Source organism: Diorhabda carinulata, chromosome 8, assembly GCF_026250575.1.
Source record: "Diorhabda carinulata isolate Delta chromosome 8, icDioCari1.1, whole genome shotgun sequence".
NCBI lineage: Eukaryota > Metazoa > Arthropoda > Insecta > Coleoptera > Chrysomelidae > Diorhabda > Diorhabda carinulata.
This window is the reverse complement of record NC_079467.1, coordinates 21,440,148-21,462,117: the sequence shown is the minus strand read 5'-3', so window position 1 is coordinate 21,462,117 and position 21,970 is coordinate 21,440,148. Positions and strand designations below refer to the sequence as shown.

Here is a 21,970-nt window from a genome sequence, read left to right as displayed (position 1 = left end):
ATAAACTGTACTATAAGGGGTGTAAAGATCAAGTAAGCAGTAAATTTCTTAAACTATAATTTTGTTTATTGTTTTATCTAGGCCAACCCATACCTGTGTTCGAAGAGAACAAGAAAACTTATATGGTCGGTTTTAGATAAATGCAACGGCCAACGGATCAAACACGGCATAATGAACAATTAAATTACAAATGCAATACTACCCAATTAAAGTTTCCTGTGGGGCAAAGCGTGTATTCGTAAATGAAGACAATACTATAAACGTATCGAAATAGGTAACTTGGGACCTTGAGTCTACCTCATAGGTATAAACTATGTGTTTATATGTAAATTTTTACTTTTTAAACAATTATCAGATACAAATAAACGATTTAATTCCAAACTGATAAAGTAGGTATACGATATATATAGAAAAATCACATTCACCACACAACATCGTCCACTTGTACACCAGTTTCCAGTCTTAATAACAGCACCACAAGTCATTAAGGGATGTGGTTTTTAACTAGTCGGTCATAGAATTTTCAATGTTCTTCAAAATAACTTCCTATCAAGATATGTTGAAATTTGTAGCAAAGAAAAAGTCACAAAGACTCGAAAAATGATTTGTTGTCAAGGATATATAGAAGAATAATTAAAAAAATCATGGACCAGTGAAAATTGGAAAAAATGAGTATCGAGAACTTACGAATGGGCATATAATAAATATAATAATTTAATCAAGAAAATTACGTTGAAAGAATGGAAAAACGACAAGGGGGAGGAAAATTATAGATTGAAGACCAAACGAGGAAATATTGCCAGAAAAACCAAAAAAAAAATTGAAAGAAAGATCAGATTGTACAAGATGTGAAATGTCTAGGAGTACGTGACTGGAACTAACAGAAAGAAATAGAGAAAAATAGTTGTTTATGTTAATAATAAACAAATGTGATTAATTCAATTATAATAATGTTATACAACTAGAGGATTAAGTGGTATTTTATACGGTCCATTGAGTGGTTGAGTGGATGAATTCAACTTAATATTCTATCAATAATAGACACAAACAACAGTTTTCATTATACACTCACCATGTATACTTAAATGTCGATTAATAAAATATAAAAATTACAAAATAAAAACATACATTTCCTGCTCGGAGATGACACACAACACAATATCAATTTTCCCCGTCTATACATAATAGTCGCATGTTTAGAAAACTGCAAACGTTATGACATGCATTGAAATAAAATATATGGTATTTAAAAAAGTGGGCGGTCACCAACCCTACAAAGTAGTAATTTTGATATGAATGCGAATACCCGGGAGGCATAACGAAATTCCCATTTCCATTGACTACTATTTAACTTAATCATATATGTATCTGAAAATTATTTATTGCTCATTTAATACAGGGCATATTTGTTTATTATATTAATATCTTTAACTTGGTTTACGTTATTTACTATACAACCACCGAAAGGAATCAATTTCTTTACATTTCCGAGAAAGAAACCATCAAGTTAATTCGATCCAAATAATAATAGTAATAAATATTAAGTATTGGCTCCAAATAACCCTCTAAAACTATGTGTCTACAAAGCGCAGCCGTAAAGTAAATGCCTCAAATTCCATAATTTTTTCATAAACAATTCATTATAAGAGCATCTATCAGAACTTCAAGTGCTCCAAGGCGATTGGAAGTGCCGCTCTATGAAAAACTTCATATGAAACTTTATCAAAATGTATTATTTTCCTTTTCTTATTTCATTAGAAAATACATATTTTACATTTGGAGCGTATCTAAGAACTCTGTCTGAGTCTCTTGACTCATCTTCTTAAATACTCTTGGCGTTTTGAATATTCAAGGGTGATCGAGCAATATCGGTCAGATTTCCAGAAGATTCGTTAGACTTTCTATCCGTTGCGTCGTCTACGGTGCCAGTCGTTATTTTATTCGAGTTTTATTGTTAATGTGAGAATTTGCCAGACCCCCGCTCCCACTGTTTTCAAATTTCTTCTGTTACCAGAATAAAAACAACAAGATTTCTTTATATGCATTATTTATAAGCAGTGTCTGGGCAGTACAAGGCAAAAACAATTATCCACATGAAACATACGGCGGCTAATAATTTTGGCAAGTTTGAAAGTTTGACCTTATGATTTTTGTTAATAACTTTTCTAAATTGGAGGATTTCAAGTAGGAGAATTCTTTACTGGTGCACGTCAGTTTTTGAAAGTATTTGAAGCAAAGTATGAAGTATATAAACCATAAGAGACGTGACCACTTGTTTGGAAAATAAAATTGATTTAGTACTTACAAAGATAAAATATATGCCATCGTGAACTTTACATTAAAAAAGAAATATTCCATCATACATTGTTTTATTTTGTCAGGCGACTGGATTTTCTCCGATAATTATAATTATAGGAGGTGGTTCTGAAATGTTACGACTTGACTGTAAACTCTTAACGACTCATTAACCTATATTCGAAATTGTTTTATTAAGTTGATGTTAGGAGTTCAAAAATCAATCATTTTGCTTACAAATAAAATAGGCTGAATCGATATTCATAATTTTAAACATGACATATTCTACTACTTCAAAATTTGTCACATTTTGAAGAGGTACTTATTATTTTGTCCTATTCTGCCTACCAATTTTGTATATTTGTATAATTGTCGTGATGAGGTATATCAGTAATTTGATGAGTCTCCGATGGTTCAGTACCAATTCTATGCAACTGATTTCTGGAATAGTACTAATCCCTGGCAACACTTGTCCACACACTGCTGGTGCACCAATAGGCTCTTCGAACAATTTCAATGGTACATGTTCCTACAACTACCCTTTTTTGTAGAACTAACGGCATTGTTAGGAATATGGCGATACCAACTGAAGAAGACCTTCAAAACAACGTCAATGTCCATTGAATCGGCCAAATTTTTTAAGACGACATTGGAAAACTTGACCATAGATGAGATAAATAAAAATTTTGGTAATGAGTTTAAGAAGCCATGCGGACGTTGATAAAAACGACCACGTAAATGCCGATTTTACAAAGTATTCCAAACTGCTTTTGAAAACTAAGAATCTTGACCATAACTTCTCCTTCTTATTCTATAGAATATGGGACACTTTTCATGAAATATAATTAAACAACCTATTTTTAAAATCAATAAGGCAATATTACACCATTATTTTTGTATTAAAACGTGGAATGATTCCTTCGTATTCACTATAAAACAAAAATCCTCCCCTACTGTCATGTCTACTCGTCGAGATTGTCATTCTAATCAGTTTCGGATTATGGATTTATGTATGAAGAATCATCATTTAGTAGTTGGCTGTTCATTTAATACTTTTTAACAAAAGCGATTTCTTCGAGCTCAGTCGGTACGATAAAGTGTAGTTTTATTGATTCATAACCTGCGTGTAATTACTACTTTATTAAAATTTGTCGCTATGGTGAAATTACACAATCAAAAAAAAATACCACCATAGGAGCACAGACTTTAAAATAAAAAATTTGAGGTACGGTCGATCTTTGATTATTAAGCACTAATTGGAAAAATCAATGTGCGAGAAGGTATGGATGGAAAGAGCAATATCCATACTGAGTGTTTCGTACATGCTACTTTGGTTAAATTTCTTCAAAGAAATAAATTCTTTCTTTCAAAGGCTGGATTCAATTCATATTGATTTCGTTAGACCAGTTTCTACTGGTAACTTAACGAAATATTAAATTTAAAAGGAAACTACTATTAACAGTTATACGATGACTTTCGGAGTTGGTTACATCAACTCTACATATTTATTAAATAACCACAAAACGTGGAATTAGGAAAGTTGTCATCTCTGTTAATCTGTCGGAATGGAAAGTAGCCATACGCTAGATCGTATGGAGCGCGAGAAGAAGAGGCTTTTAACAGATACAATTGGAGAATATTTTGATCGAAGCAACAAAACAGCTGGATTGGATGAAGACACAATTAATAGCTTTGTTCGCGGGTCTGATTCAAAATTGTCGTTCGATGACTTACCCCCCACCCGCGAACCAATCGGTCCCTCAACTGATTCGGAATCAGACCCGCGAACAAAGTTTATATCTAAAATAACTCCATACAACGTTGCCGATATTTTTAATAAAGCTTAAGTACGAGTTGTGAATATAAGTAAAGCAGAATCTGGATTTTGAGCTACCGGAACTCAAATAAAGTAGCTTAGAACCAAGATTCATATGTTCTAGAACTTTAAAGATACGCATTTGGATAGTACCGCCTTAGAGAAATAAATATCAATGATCTGAATCTGTTTTAATAATAGCTTGTAATAAATAACTCTCGATGGACAAAGAAACAAATATATGAAACAAAAAACCAGAAAAAATTTATACCAGAATGATCTTCAAAGAGTGATCTTTTAAGTTCACTATCGGTTTAATTCGTTTTTTATGTCCTAGCCATCGTATTTGCTGAAGAAGTATAAAAGAAAAATCGAAGTTAGTTCAAGAAAATCATAAGAAGTGGGACAGAAAACAGCGGAATAGAAAAAAAAGATCACGTAAAAGAAAACAACGATAACAAAAGAAATTAACCGGGATCCAAAACTAAACCACAACAAAGAAGTGGAGGGAACACTTTAAGCAGTTCCACTCAATATAAAAAACATCTTATCGCAATTTAGGCGATTGCAGGTGTCGGCTAAGCAAATAGTGGAAAATATTAAGAAACGAAACGATGTCAGTCGCGCTTCTCCAAAAAAAAAAATATTAGAATATTTATTGAAATACCCCACTCAAGATTTGTGTTTGTATTTGGCATGCAAACTATATATTTTTCGGTAGATGCTTTAAGCAAAGTTGTGTTAAAAATTCTCTGGTCTTTTGTGAAATTTCTGGAACAGATTTCTTGTGATATCGATAACCTCATGCACTGCACTGCACTGTACTGTGTTTCAGAAATTATTCAATTAACTTTAGATATCATTTGAGAAGTAATATAGAAGCAGTGGTAATCGGTGAAAATAAGCTGCCAGATAATAATTACTAGTGGAACAGGAATAAAAGAGCTCGATATACAAAAATCAAATATCTAAAACAAGCAATTCTCATTCTAAATTGTTAGAATATGCATATAATTATAAAGAAAACATCAATTAGCAGACGATAATGTCCCCTATCAGTTTATATTACTGAATTAAATATACTGCCTAAATCGCTGTTCCGCATTTTCTATCCATAATAATATCCGTTGCTCAGATCAACAAGTTCCTGAAGGACTTATTCAAACTAAAATTAATTGGACTATGCCCAGTGAATCTATTGTAATGGACCCCAATGGATATTCTAATAAAAAAGGGCGGAACTAGCAATCGAAAAGGGATAAATCACATAATAATTTTCATTTACGTACTTCACGATTTTAGAAAATGGAATAACATAAAACTCAAATTAAAATAAATATATTTTATCAATTTTCTGACGCAATTACTTGCCAAAAACCACTGTATTTTATTTCAATAAAGTGTGTGTTTAAAGTCAAAGTTTAAAACTGGTTTTATTCGTTTCTTCGAAACTTTAAGACATATGGTCAACTGATTCGAGCTTACGAGAAATTCCTCAAGATAAGCAATGTTCGGATATCATTTAGAGCAAGCAGCTAGTTGTCGTGTATTTAGAGTTTTATAGTATGATTTATCTGTTATCGTAAGATGGCATTCAATAAATGTATCAAATAATATAATTATACTGCTTAAAACACAGCGACGTTTTGGTCCAAATATTCATGACCTTATAACATATAGTAGAGGACTTGTTGTTGAACAATTTGAGGTTTGTTCTTACAAAAGTTTTAATTGTCCTCGAAGGACTTCTGATCAAGATTTGGTGAAAGGTAGCAGCCCTCTTCTAACTATTGATTTAAAAAAACATTACTGAGAGTCTGCATGGATGTTGTGTGTCTCGTGGTCTTGTGAGAGCTAATCACGTCGCAGTAACCTTAAGCGAGGAATACAGTCAATGTAGGCTCTAAATCGCACCTCAATATATCTACATTGTACTCCCATACTTGAATAAAACTTCTGAATCGTCTGGCAGTTAAAAAATTTACTTTTCGACCCAATCGGTAGGATCGGTAAAGGAAAACTACTTCAGGCAGACTTGACTGTTATTTAGGGTTTTTCCAAGTACAATTACAAAATTTTTTGTAGTGCCTAACCAAATAAATATCATGTAAAGATGAGATGTTACTTTAGGGGAAAACTTTCAGACTCGAACCACTAATGTACTACTAACATTAAATATATTCTTTTTATTTTATATTTGAAAATAAATGTTTTTGCGGAAAAAACGTTGGACGCCTTTGGTATGCACGACCCCTTGTGTTAAAAAAATGTTATCAATCCCTAAATATAGAATGTTGTCGGTTCCTCGCTTTGGAATACTAAAAAGAAATCGATAAATGTCGAAACTCTTTTTGAAATCAACTTTTAGAGATTTGACTCATCAGCTACAATTTTCCTCTTTTCCTGATAAATTCTGATGCGAAAATGTTTCAGATAAAAGTGATTTTTCAAACACGAGGGAAGAGATGAAACGTATTAGGGGGTAGAGAAACGAAAATTGGTGAATTCGTTTACAAATGTACGTATTCGCATATAAAATAATAAAATTTTAGAGAATATAATGAATGTGGGTGCGATAATGTGAGTCATTATTTTTCTGGATATTCTGTTTTAAGAAATACAAATATTATAAAACACAATAATTATTCAATAGAGTAATGAACGAACAACCAACTAAACTAATTTTTAATTCTATTTAATCGTGACAGTCTCCGTTTCTTTCAATATCAATATCACAAGACTACGATAAACAAATCTTTACGTGCTTCATATTATCAAAACAATTAATCGGCGACTTTTCAAGAAGGTTAAGCCCGTTTTCTACGTGTCAAAATTTTAATCTACCTATTCATCTGACAAAATAAATAATTGTTGGCATGGGAGATTTTCCGATAGGCAATGTATGGCGTTCACAAAATGATTTTCTTTCTATATAACAGTTGGGAGATTTTTGATGTGTAATGAAATTATGATAAATAGGAACCGAATGCTTTGGTAGGTGTTTATACGTCTTGAAACTCTTGGTATTGAATCATTGTTGACTTAACTTCTTTACTCGGTGTGAGAGAAACTGGGCGCTAGGTTAGACCTGAAAGGTGGCTGGTCAAAGCTTTTCCACTTGAACGTATGCGCATTGACACTATGCAGTCGTACATTATCATGAATCAGAATCACACCACTTGAAAGTATGCCTCTTCATTTTGTATCGTTCTCGAGAGAGACGTAGAGTCTCACAGTAGATTTCAAAAAATCTAAAGTACACTGATGGCCCCTTATTGATTTCTGCATTCGTAAAGTTCTCATCACAAAACTCTCAAAAACAATATATATTTTACCAACTTTTATGTATATTTTAAAATAAATTTTTTTTGGTAAACTGTAGACGATAGCCAACGATATTGTATATGCCGAAATACTGTCTGTTACTAATTTAATGAACTAAACAAGATCGAATGACCTTAGAAAAGATTTACAACCACCGAGACCTAATGAAGCGTTTCTTTGTTCGCGCATAAAACAGAATTTATTGACACCAGACACGACACATGAATAAACATCTAAACATATTGGAAAAAATACTACTTTTTCAAAACTTTTTCTTCACATCATGAGAAATAAGGAATAACATTGCGAATTGTGAAGATAGCTATGAAACAATGCGTACTTTATTTAATGAATTTAATGGATGAAAACAATAATGAAATGTATACAAAAATATCAAAATTACGAATGTGATTCAACGAAAAACTGCTTTTCCAATGAAAAAAACACACTCCTAGTTCAGCGAGTTTTCAATTTTTTGGAAGCAATACCCGTTTCTCTCTGCCATCGTCTCTTCACTGGTCGCTTTCTCTTTGGGAACAAAAGATAGTCAGATCAGGTGAAGATGGCAGAGGAGGCAGTAAATTGTAAGGGCAGTTCGGCTAATTTTTCTGCAACAATAGCATGCAAGTGCATTATTGCGAAACTAACTCTCCTATTTCAATAAATTTGATTTCAAAACGAAACAGCCAATCAGCAAAATTTAGGCACGTTATTGTTTCCCCTTTTTCTAAATAATCAATAGAGATCCCACAAAATACTGTGGACATGACATTACCGACCAAAAAAATGGTTTTAGCATAATTGGAGATATATTCCTCAGATGTAATAGTGTAACTCTACACTCAAACCATCCTCGTAAATTCTAAAAACGAAATTAATGAACATGGTACATGGTACAATTGTAGAAAAGCCTCAGCGAATCATATACAGAGTGTCAATTTGAAAACATATCACCCATATCGCACCTCCGCTCAAATAGTGTCATAAGTCAAAAAAGCAACTATCTAGTAATGAGCGTTTGGAATTGATTGTAACTTTATTTTTCATTTTTCGGATGGTTTCATAAAAACTGATAGTTACCACAATAGTAACTATTTAAGTGAAATTATTAGAGATAATATTTTCAAATAGCAATAGTACAGCAACAGAAGTTTTCTAATTTTTCGACTTATGACACTATTTGCGATATATTTTAGTGGTTGTATCCGTCCCCGCTAAGTTTATGTAATTTAAAAACAGTGTGACGTGAATATTCGGTTCACCGTTGTGGCAACGCTGTTTTTGAAATCAGTAAGGCACCACGATAAAAATAGAAACCAGTTTTCACCATAAAACGAAGCAGTCGAAAAAACTTCAAACTGAATTTTTACGACCCCTAATGAATTAGACGAATTACCAATAAATTACCTAACTACGAGAATTCGAGAAAGCTTTTCTGGCATGCTTACATGCCTGCGTAAATGTTTTTTGAGGTGAGGTATGCATACTTATTGAGTTGTTAAACATGGTTGGTTCTTTTCAAATGATTTTTTTAGGGAAGCGACAGATGTACTGAATGTCAAGTTTAATTACACAAACCGTAAAAAGGTTTTAACGATACGGTTATTTGCCCAGTTTTTGCGATACGCTATTATTTTCTTTATACGAGGTACTGCAGAATAATTTTTCTGTATGGTAGTAGACACTACCCGTAATTCATTTTCAGAATTTCATACAATGTATAAGTTTTGAAAGTCATTTCTTTGCGGCTTTTAACAAACAAACCTTAAAGTCGTATCTATATTTTATACCAACTTAATGGATCATACTTATTTGTAATTACTCCCTTGCACTGATAGTGTCCGATAATTGATCGAAATTTTATAATTTGAATTCGTGGTGTGGCTACTAATTAACTCCCACGATAGAAGGATGGAAAAATTTTTGCGAACAAGATCGAAGAGGAAGGTTGACGAAGCGATTAATACCAAGCGTGCAGCCTTCATAGAAAGATACCAAGGTTAAGTTGGATATTTCCTTGCACAATTTCTTTCTGGCCATGAATATTTTGCGCGCTTCTTGCACATGATGGGCAAGAGAGGTTTCGCGGATGTCCCTACTGCGATGGAATGCAGGATAATGCTCTGAACAGAGAGGAATTGGACTCGGCGAACTGTCAACTGACACTATCATGATGAAGATGTTGAGAGAAGAGGATCCACTGGAATCTGGTTTCTCAGTACATTCAGTTTATCGCACCAAATAGGCTGAATTAGAGACAGCGAGTTAAGTGAAAGAAAGGGAGGAGCGACCCGACTGGAAGACAGTTTCAGGTTGGTGTTTGGAAGAAGGGGCAGATATTTTAGTTGGTAAGAGAACTAATGAACTTGAGAGTTCAACACTCCGTGCGTAAATGCATTTCCTCTATCATTTCGTACAGGACACGTGTCGCTTTCTCTTTTACACTTTTAATGGATTTTTTTCAGAATCGTAAGCATATAATATACCATAATTCATTAGATGTTATTGTTTCCAATAAGATATTCAAAGCATTAGTTCATATGTTGCATATGATAGCTTCTTGTTCACCCTTAAAAAAACTTCTGCTAAATTCGTGGTGTTGGAAATTGAATAATTTTCTTCAGTTTGTAACTTAAAAAACGAGCCTTCAGCCGAAGTTATTATTTATTTTAAAAACTTTTCCCAAGAACTTGGAAATTGTGGTTTTAATGGTCTTCTGTACGAAATATTGGCTAAAATACACATCCCACGAGTAGAGTCGAAAGGAATGAAGTTGTAGAGCAATTATTTACCTTCAATTTAATCATAACCGGAACCTTATAGGAGCAATAGTTTCTCCTTTACGAACAGAAATTTTAAGCTTTGTGTGTTCTATGGATTTTATTAGGGCCAAACAGTTGAATTATGACCTTATAATAAAGTGATTGTAGATAAAACATTCTAAATATTATAAATCATATAATATGTGATCTTTCATATATTTAAATAAAGTTATACTTTAGAAAATGTACGTTTATGAAACCGAAAGCATATTTGATTCGTGAACAGTATCGATTAACACAAAGGAAAAGTGTCTCTAGTGTTTATTGGTATTATATAACCAACCCTTTTTGCACCTACATTCGACAATTATTTCATGTTTTATTTTAACGATCTATGTTAGGTTATGTGATATTCTTCATCCCCTATAACCTTCCTTATTCGCATATTAATAACGAATCTGGAATTTATATCAAAGTGAAAAATGCTAAAAACGTTTGGTTGGTTTTAAAAAATAAAAAAATTAGTATGGTTCTATAAGCTTTGGAAACTCTAAACGAAAGCTTGAATGACCAAAATGTATCAGTACTTCTATGGATATATTAGTTTCTTTTTGAATCACTCCCGATATAAGCTTCAAGTTCCCGGACACCCAGTATAGAAGACTAGAATGCGTCATCGATGTGCAGAGACAGAATTCTTTCCCTTTATCTTTTCCAAAGTGATATCGTTGTAGTTTGTAATTGGTAAGGACTAACTTGGAGCGGCGTTGTCAACGGAACATTAATTATCGATCTGAAACAATGATTTCCTGCATTAACAGGCATATATGAGAAGCTAGACTATACTCTGGGTTATCAACCTTCGTTAAATATTGGGTAGCAGAGTTTAAACGAGGCCCTACAACTTGCAAATACCAACATCGCAGTGGTCGACCAAATGAGGTGACGACTACAGAAATGTTGAATAAAATCCACAAAGCTGTTCAGGATGATCGTCGACTAAACAGACATAATATAGGCATTTCAAAAAGTGCGGTACGTCGCGTATTAACTGAAAATTTGGACATGAGAAGGCTGCGCGCAAGATGGGTGCCGCGTTTGCTCATAATGGAACAAAAATAGCGTCGTGAAGATATTACTATCGAGTGTTTTTTGGGTTGCGCGTGGGATACTTTTCATTGACTATCTTGAAAAAGGAAAAACTATCAACGGCGGGCAACGTTTGAGCTAAGTAGAAAGTGTTGTTTCATCAAGACGATGCACCAGCTCATACATCGTTATTGCCGTGGCCAAAGTTTGAATCGAACTTACTGAATATCACCGGGGAAACTGTATGGAGCTGAAAAGTGTAGTTGTTTCTTCTTGTTGTCGTTTCATAAATTTTTACCAGGTGTAAATTAGAATGTGTTTCAACTGGGTATAAAGGACGTATATCGGTGAAAGAAATGATCGTTAGAAAAATAGTAATTGCAGTTTTGACTATTGGAACATTACACGTATATATATTTGTATTATTGTCAAGTACAGTGTTTGGTTAGTCATTAAAACCACATGAGTGACTGGTAGGCACGTGCTGTGAATAACGACGACCCCTATTTGCGGCCCTTCGCGACCCCTTTATGCAACCTATTCGAGAGTACGTATGCGCGCATATTATCCACTAGTTTTTTGGGGGGAAGTAAGAAGACGGGGGGAATTTCATAGCATATTCGGATTTACTATTAATTATTTGCTGGATTTATTTGAAATTGATACGTTTCCACAAAGACGATGACCATATGCCGATTGATTATTATTGGGGGAGATAAGTGGTGATAATGTCTAAATACACGATGGGTTTACATGTGTACAAGAAGAGTGGATGATAAATTTTTATAGATTCTTTATTTTTAAGAGTTAAGCGTGTGGATTGATTATTTTTAATTTTGCTGAAAAATTTATTTAATCGAGTGGAATTCTAAAAAACTGAAAACATTTTCATTTTGAAAAATAGATCAGATCAATAAATTTATTTTTTCATATTTCTACAAAAAGAGAAGTCACTTCGTAAACAGGGCCGAAAAGCAACTGTCATTTTTTGGACTTGTGAAATGGTTGGCAAAACGTGGGACCTGAAACCCTTTGTGATCAGACGGATTTATACAGGCATTTGGATCCCAAAAATTACCTACGCATCATCTATGTGATGGGTTCATTTGAAAAGGCAAATTAATTTGAAAACTCTAGGTGATATCGACTAGTATTGTTCGGTATTATGGAAGGAATCAAAACTGAATCCCAAACACTCAAAAATCCCAATCTTGACGCATCTTCATGAAGAAAATCTAGAGATGAAATCTATGATTAGGGTGTCATCACAAGAACTTTGAACAGCATCACAGTATGGGTACGTGGCTTTACAACAGGACAGGAACTTCGGAGAGGCTGTAGACTGTTGTTCGAACTGCTACAACAAAAGTCATTTTACCTTATAGGCTTGATTCCGAAGAGGTTACTGCAAACCAAGACACACATCAAAACCCTCTTTGGACGGTAAAGGGAGACAAAACATCTTAAAACAACGAGCCACGAGCAATATGTGCAACGTTCAAAATAAAAAGGTGAGGAGGAAGCTCCAAGCTCTCTCAACTGCGCTTCTTTCTTGATTGCTGACAAAGGCAACAATACAAATAGAAAGAAAAGCGATATTGACGATATTTTATGAACACAGTACATGTGCAAAAAATCTGTCGGTGTTATTATCGTTAGTGAAATTACTATAGGAAAATTGTGGATTACATTTTTGAAAACAAGGTGAATCACTCTGATATATTAACTCAACAGAACAGAACAATAATATTTGAAATCTTTGTATCTTAACATTTCTTTCCATAATATGTCAGTATAATCGCAAATTCCATGACAAAATGTTGATATTTATATCAGACAGATCACTTTAGAAAATTTTTCGTCATGAAGGGTTAGAGCACGTAGATTCGTAGTTCTAACTTGAATCAAACCCCTACAGGGTATTGACAATATACAGTCTTTATCTTTCACTATGAGATTGGATGTTTTTCTTGCAGTTATTAGTGAGAGAAATTCTTATGAACTTTATTAAACCCAAGCTGAACTTATGCAGCATGATGGTGAACTCGTTCCACTAGAGAAATGACTTACTATGTCCAGTTATTTCTTGAAAGTCTTCAAAAGATTCTGTTGAAGATCAAGAGTTCTAAACCCATTGGTATTTACCGATCAAAAGCAGAAGAAAATGGCTCCTAAATAGTGATGCCAATATCTCAGAATAAACTAATGACAATTTGGAATATTATTTGATTATATAATGACCAGATGAATTAATATTAAAAGCATCATCAAAACATAGAAATAATCGGTTAGTATTTGATGCTACAAAAATCCTCGACTCAACGCAAACACATAAATTGACACTAGGGTTTACGTAAAGCAATAAACGCATATACGTGGTTTTGAATACATCACCAATTCATTAACTAGTTTTTATTTTTAGTCGATGTGTATCCCTTTACGTACGAAAATTTTTATCCAAATTGGCGACGGTATACCGCATGGCAGCAGCGTCAATATATCGCCTCTACGCAAGCACGTGTCCAATCGAGAGCTCGTTAATTAAGGACATTGTGCACAATTTTTGTCATTGTTACATGCCCAACGAAAAATATAATTGGTATACGTCACGTGTCTATTAAAATTAATAATTCGAAAGGGATCTGTTCTCGGTTTTTCTATGTTTTTGATATTTGTCGCTTGTGTGATGAAAAGACTTAACGCAACGTTTTTGGTACCACCGAGAACTTCATCTTCACACCCTTGTCGAATATATATTAAGTTAAGTTCGAAATGCATCACGGATACAATTTGCGCGATTTTCATAAATTTTGGTTTGTAAGGTTGTGTCATTTGTACAGTTTCTATAATATATTCGTCATAATACATTAAGATGGCTGTGAATTCAACAATAGTAACTTTAAATTTTCGATAAATTATTAATCTTGGAGTTCATTGACATATATATTGGATGGTTTGTCTAAAAAAGAACGGATTGATAATGTAAACTTATTAGAATATGGTTATTTATGAATTTTTATGAAATTTTTATGAAATATTTAAATCTTTAGATTTAGAAGACTTGAGTACTAATTATTTAGAAAACTGATATTTTGCAAATATCCGCGTAAGTTGAAATTCAAAAGACTATGTCGATAGATATAGTTAAAATTGTTGACACAATAATGGAAAAATGTTCTAAATTTCTGAATTTTTCACATAAAGTCATGTTTTCGGAATAAATAACCTTTTGTATTAATCAAACCTTAATAAGCGCCGCAGTGTAGAGAGATGGCGCTCTGTCTGCTTAAGTCTAGGTCCAAGCAACATTAAAATTTAGACATTTGGACAATGGCAAACCACCAAACCGTGGAATAGTCGAAGTTTGAGACGTTTGATACCTAATTTCGTAATATGAAGCACGGAAATTCATAAATTTATTAAAAAATTAATAATTTTGTGATTTGTATTGAAACACGGCCTCTTTCCAGTGATTTTTTTGTGTTGTGCATTCCAGTTAAAAGGAGTAAGAGAAGTAGGAAAGGGCGCCCATTGCAACCCAAGAGCAAGAGGAGGTAAGTGCTTTTATTTGGCTATACATGCTTTATTTTTCTGATCACATTGCTTACCGAATGAAAAAAATTATTAAATATGTTTCCTGGAATTGGTCTTTCACTTTATTTTGTCACTAATTGCAAACTGATCAATAGCTCCAATTAGACCCGATGTAGAAGATACGTAGACTGAATAAATTTATCAAACAAAGATATTGAGTGATAGTATGAGAATCTTCAATTTATGTGGTTCAAAATGGAATATAGAAAATGTATTGGAAAATTTTGGGTTGAAACAAACGAACCTTCTTCTAGTTTTAGTGAATATCACCTAATTGTTATATCACTTGTTTTTAATAATATTACGAATTATATATAATAGTTAGATAAATGTTAATTACAAAAATTTGAGATTTATGAGATCAATGTATTTGTTTTTGTTTATAAAAAAATGCTGAGATTAAATAACTTGCATATGTGAATCGCGAACTAATGAAGGCGAAATAGTTTTGAGGCTGATGTCATCATTATCTTGAAATAAAGTTGTTCGACTAAAAAAAACTTCTCATTTTAATACACTGTATCTCATTAATGAACAGACCCATTTTCCTTGTTAAATTTCAGTTGTTTTTTATATTTGCATTTCCAAGACTGCAGTTGTTCTTTAAATTTTAAATAATTAAGTTAGATAGTTTATAGTTCTTATTATAAAAATGTTGATTTACCCCTTATAGAAAAGTATGGTCTATTATTTAATACTTCGAAAAGTTCAGCTGACAACGAGGTTAAATATGTAAGTAATTTTATTACAAAGGATTATGCATGTATGCAACAAATTGGGAAAATAACAGTCCAACGAGAGAACTTGATGACAGATCGGATCGACTAACATACCAGTAGAATGGGCATGTAGCGCCTGTTCGGCCGTATTTACATTTCTAATTGGCACTTTCGAAACACGCGAACATGATTCTGTTGATTGGCTTTCGGAAATAACACAAAATACTTGTAAATAACGTATAACTGTTTCGATATTATCAGATAAGAGAAATTTGTTTTGTATCATTATATCCAACATCCTTCAGAGACACACGTTTTCAGCGGTTTTTTTTTGTAACATGTATGTACCCACAAAAACACACACACCTAATACAGAATCTACGTTTCTTCTAATCATCTAATCTAATAATGGGTTAAATCAGTGTTTCCCAGCTTTTTTTGTGCCATGCCCCACCTTAGCCATGTTCAATTGAGAAAGTTAATCATTAGGTTTCAGGAAGAAATCACTATAAAACAGATTCAATACATTGCCTCCACTAAATAATATATTAGAGTTATGGATTTCGCAGACCTTTCTTTCTTGACTCCATAATTGCACGCATTGATTCGGTGGTGTCATGAAGGAAATTTTATGGCAAAAAGGTTCCCCTTTTTCCTCAAAACAAGTTTAAAATGATTGAAAAATGCAGCTTTTTGATTATCATTAAGCAATTTTCTAATGCTTTCTAAAGATGGTTAGAATCACATTCATAGGTTACGGGGTCTGTTCTTACAAAATCTGAAGCACTGGGAAGCGTCCATAGCATTCGAGTTCACAAACAAAGGCAGTGTTTTCATTAGACACGTTAGTTTAAGGACGACAGGGACGCGATTGATTAACGTTATCGGCCTTGTTTAAAGTTGTTGCAACTTTCACTCTTGATCATCAAAGGTTAGATTTTCTGAACTTGACAGGAAGTGTGCGTTAAATTTCGTCTAGTTTCCCGTTTTCACGGACGATCGTTTCTCAACACACACATATATCCTTACCCACTCTATAGGATCGTTTATAATTGATTGACCCTAGAAGAGATTTCCTATGTACAATTTGAAAAATTCTTTTCAGAAACTCTTCAGATAGTAATGCAACATTTTCCCTTTTTATAGTTTTCTATCACTCTTTTTCCTTCGATATTTGGTTATTCGTTTCTTCGTAAAAAATTGCCATTTTATTTCTTTATTTAACTGTTTTTTTTTTTTCCAAATACAATTTTCAAAGTAGTTGTGATGAATATATTCATCATATCGTTCAACTACAGCGAGATAAATTCTAAAATTTTCTTAAGTGGAAACTATATTTAATTAGTCCCATCCTGTGTCTTATCACAATTGTTTACTAGAAATACAACATTTATATTGATCAAAATAGTTTTTTTCAGACCGAATTTTCATTATTTTTACGACCTCTACGCCTATGGTAAAAATTGAACAAGAAGAAGAGGCAAAACAAAATTAGATTCTGGAAGTTCAAAGGATCCCTGTTCCGAGTGTCGAATTATGAAAACACCTCCGACTCCACGAGTCCTTTGAGAAAGAGCGAGATATGCAAACGACCAAGGATAATTAGGATAATGGCAGCCACTTCAATACCTGCTATGACCTGATGCTACCGCCTCTTCACGAAGGATAAAGCAACTTCTGATGATTTTTTTCTGTAACCTAATTTGTTCTTGGAAGTTTAAGGTTCTTAACAAAGGACACTTGTTGGATTTTATGCGTTTAAATAAGAATTATTAATGATTTTGTACTAAAATTTGTATAGTACTTTATGCACGTGAAAAAAGAAAGTATCTTGAAATGTGAAAATTTTCTTCTGGAATTAGTATTAGAAATTACTAAAGCGGTGAAAAATTACATAAAATGAAGAAATATATTTTAAATTTTCCCAACAAAATTTACAGGCTACTGCCCTCCACCACTAAAATATTACCACCCACGACCAATAGGAGTTGGCGGGAGGTGGTAAGTCTCAAAGATACCTGTGGCGGCGAGCAGCGGCCCGAGTCGTCTCCATTCGGCTGGGCTAAGGGGCTGCGGCTGAGGTGAGCCCCCGTACTCACCCATGGATGCCGCCCCCTTGCTGTCCAACTGGTACGGTGGGATTCCCATGTGCGCTGGTGGCGGTTGCGATAACGGATCCCCATTATGGCAGAAGAAAGGCATGTGACCTGTGGGGCCAAGTCCCATCTTTCCGGCCTGAAACAAAAAAATTATGTTAGATAACAGTAAATCATATCCATTGTATACGTTCATATTTTTCCATGAAAATTCAATATATTAATGAAATTAATATATTGACTAATTAATGAAAAGTTTGTCTATTTTGTCTCTAATTGTACATGTTGATTATAGTCCAGTCACCAACAGTTTTAGGTTAGCAACTACGAAATTCGGCATAGGAGTAGTAACTACCCCAGGGCTCAGAAATTATATTATGTCGGTGTATTCTTTTAATTTGGGGGTAAATGAGGATGAATTTCACCCTTCCTCAGTGGAAATGCGAACATGACGGATTATTTCATTTGTTTATGGTTTCGATGAACGCTATGACTATACCAAAAACCGGTCGCACTTTTCTAGCCGATGAAATCGTCTTTGTTCCTTTTTTGAGCTGGTTCGTCCTTTGCATTGCATTGTCTTAACTAGTGTTTCATCCACATTTATGCATCGACGAGAGAAATTAGATTAGTTTTTGCCATGGCAAAAACTGTACGGTCATGTGACAAGCGAAAAAGTTCATGGACCGGTCCAGTCTCTTCTGAGCCACGACTGTTGCTTCCTTCCAACTCCCTCGATCTTGCCTTTGAGTATGAGCTGTAATACCTCCGATTAGTTCATCATCCTGACCTATAGAGTCTCTCTATACAGTATTACCGACCATAGATAGCATTAAACAATGCATTTCCGTAACTTTCCGCAAGTTCAGGTAGTCGTTGTAAAGGCAGGATCTCATATTATTGAAAGTCTCCTGAGCAATCTCTATTCGGCACTTTATCTCGCTGTCTTCTGTACTAATACTCCTAAAGTACTGGAATAATTCAGCATGAAAATAGCTTATAGGTATTGGTACTGTTTTATGATTGTATTGTTAGATTTTAAAGATGGCTATTTTGGTTAAAAGTACGTACGGAACTGTTTCCCTAAATTGTGGTCTGAGAAATATTTATTGAGAGTTTAGATGAATCTGATGGATGATACATTCAACAGCTAGTAAAGAGTTTGATTTCATAACCCAAACCAAACGAAATTGCAATAGGAGCAGCTTGGGCATCCACCTTACGGCCCGGATATGTTGTACTCTGACTTCCATCTAAAAAACATCCCAAAGTGAAGCGCCTAGACCCAAACGACGAATTGGACAGAGGGAACGTTCCATTATATAGTCAAATAAAATAATTATTCTTTAGTCATTACGTATGGCAAACTGTCATAGATATAGAGGTTAACAGTATAAATAAAATGACGTTTTTGCTTAGTTTTTATCAAAATAGTATTTCCGACTTTCGGTCTAGCGCATACGACTAATTTCAAGCAAAAGGAAATTTTTACTATTGTTTGAAAATTACTTTTTGATTTTTCACAACAACAAAAATTTTATTCTGGAAATTATAGAATAAAAAGCCACTATACAAAGCGAGATGTCGGAAATAAAAAATCCAGCATGAACTTTCTGTATCCCATTAAAAATAATAACGGTATCTATACTGAAAGAGAAAACTTGTCTTTCATTGTACTTGAAGGTATGAAAAAAAAGTCGGTTCAATATAAGATGATTTAGAAACGGAAACACAAAATGTATACAAGTGCTAAAATAAAAACACTAGTAAATATACGTTCTTAATACAGGCAATTGAAAAACCACATTTTATAACCTAACAGTGAATATAACTATCGATACTATCGCAAAACCAGACATTTATATCATCTTCGAAGCTGTTTTTGTTAACAAGACACAGTCCTTCAAGTTTTGGCGAAAGCGCGACGAATTGTAACAATTCATGAAATTGGCGTAAAGAATCTGCATGGTGTGTCCAATTGGACTTCATCCACGTAAATGCAGCAAAGACGCGGTAGCTGTACATGATATACTGTCATGGAGTAAAACCTATGGTAATAACACAGCTCCAAAGACTGGCGGAGGAAGGTGCACCTGTTATAATGGATCCCTAGAAACACCAATATTCAATTCTCTTAAAAAATCGACGACAACTGTCAGTCCTAATGGCAGGTTTAAACAGACATTATTAGTCTACGGCCAATCTTGGAATCGAGCTGAAAAAAAAAAGTTTCTTCCATAGTACCGAGACAAATCCATATCAAAAGAAGAGGAAAATGTAGGACAACATCAAAATCGATACTGATGGAGCCAAGTTAAAGTAATAGTAAAGATAAAGAGAAATCAAAGAATACTTTATACGTCAAACGAAAAGTGGAATTACGAGATATGAATGTAGTTCAGTTGTTTCTGAATAGTGAAGTGTGTAGGTGAATTAGATTTAATTTGTTTCACCTCCGGATAAATCGTAATTTGTTTCAAACATACCAGTATTAAATAAGATATAGGATATTTATTATAGATTTTAGGGAAAAATTATAAAACTCAACAGAGGAAATATTGAAAAGAACAAAAGCTTAACTGGTATTAAAATATAGACATGACGCAAATAGAACCGTAATAAACAGAATAATTAATTTTCAATGGAAAAATTGAATATTTATTTTTTACTTAACATAGGTTTTCGTAAAAAACGCAAAGAAATTCTGTCTTCTTTCTATTTGTTGAATAGAACCTGAAGTTTATGAGTTTCAAAGCATCATAGTAGCCAGCAAAAGTTACAGACTAGACGAATCGTTGGGTGACATTGGCAATTCCAGCCGGTTAAAAGCGAACTTCAAAGAGAACTCGCATTTTGGAGTGAGAGAGATGAGAGAGACTTTGCAAAGCTTTTCAATTGTTCTGAAACACTTCCACTATTTTGACCGACATTTTCCATGTAAGGAAGCAATGATTATTCCACTAAGTTGTTTTATTAGACAAACAGATATTTTTGGCTGTTGGAAAGATTAATACAATTATTATATCTACTTTTACTCAAATTAATAAAAAAATACACGTTTCTGCAAGAAAAATAATCGAAAAATTAATATAAAAACATTCATTTGCCTCGTTAATTCTATAAATCAAAAACATCGAATATCTTCTTAAGGAGGAAAACAGTATACAAAGGAATGTGAAAAATGGTGCACAAAGATCCCACTGTAGATATAAATTTCAAAAGAGTCTTTAGAAGAATCAAACAAATGTAATCACTATCCATCGACTGGCACTAATTAACACTAACGAATTAGAATATACAGGCAATAAATCCCAACCAGTTCAAAAGAAACGACACTAGAAGAAGCAGCAAATAAGACGACGATTCTGCAAGAGATTCTTGACTGAGTAGTTAGATTGGTTAATTCAGTATAACAGACCAATGAGCTCCAAAAATTTAAGAATTTTTAACATAGAAGAGTTATTAGTAGTATCACGTTCTATAGGAGCCGCAAAAGCATATGCGAGGAGAATTGATGGCCTCTTTGCTAAAAAAGTAATTTCGCAATCTCTTAAAACTGGCATTTAACTTTTGTTCTATAAAATTTAAAGATAAAGAACTTTTTAGAAGAAAAAAAACTCATCAAACAATTCCAATTTGGAGAAAAGACTTTTGGTCACGGTGTTAAGAGGGTAGTAGTAGGGTAAAGTTTGACTGAAATTCGAAAATTTTGAGAACGTAATCAAAAACTCAATTATCAACTAGGTTTTGAATTAATTTAATTGTTTTTTTTTCTCTAAAGTACCTGCAAGGAGAATTAAACAATCAAACGTTAAAAAGTTATATAATACAGTAAGTATAACACATGTTTTTTTATTTCTACTCTTAATAAAGTTTGTTGATCCTGTTGTCAAACAAACTCATACATCGACGCAAACAAAAATAAAAAATTTCATCTAAAACAAATATTTGCATTCATTGGTTTCCGCCCATATTATAATAATACATTCATTTTTGTATCTCGTTTTATCGAAAGTAAGTAAATGTTATTCATATAATATTCCATCAGTCATTCATCATATTGAGATAATACTGTTGTGATAATATGCATAAATTTTACAGAACATCTGTTTGGAAACGGAATCACTTTAAAAATAATCCGACAAATAAAATAATAAAAATTATAATCCATGATAAAATTAACCATGATTTAATCCCTAAGGTTTTTAGATGGGTCCAATGAGGTCCAACTTTCTCGAAAAGTGAAGCGATTGGATCTTTAAAGCCCCTGAAGAT

General features: G+C 33.4%; 1 protein-coding gene across 6 annotated transcripts in view; it reads right to left on the bottom strand.

The window, feature by feature from the left end:
• Positions 1–21,970, bottom strand: part of LOC130897431 (protein pangolin, isoforms A/H/I/S) — a 369,634-nt gene that overhangs the window by 41,911 nt on the left and 305,753 nt on the right. For 4 of the 6 annotated variants that reach the window (XM_057806272.1, XM_057806273.1, XM_057806277.1 and 1 more), the window contains exon 4: positions 17,618–17,834. In XM_057806272.1, coding sequence (XP_057662255.1) covers positions 17,618–17,834 — 217 coding nt within the window. The remainder of the gene's footprint in view (positions 1–17,617; positions 17,835–21,970) is intronic. The other 2 variants (XM_057806274.1, XM_057806275.1) reach the window with 1 other exon arrangement.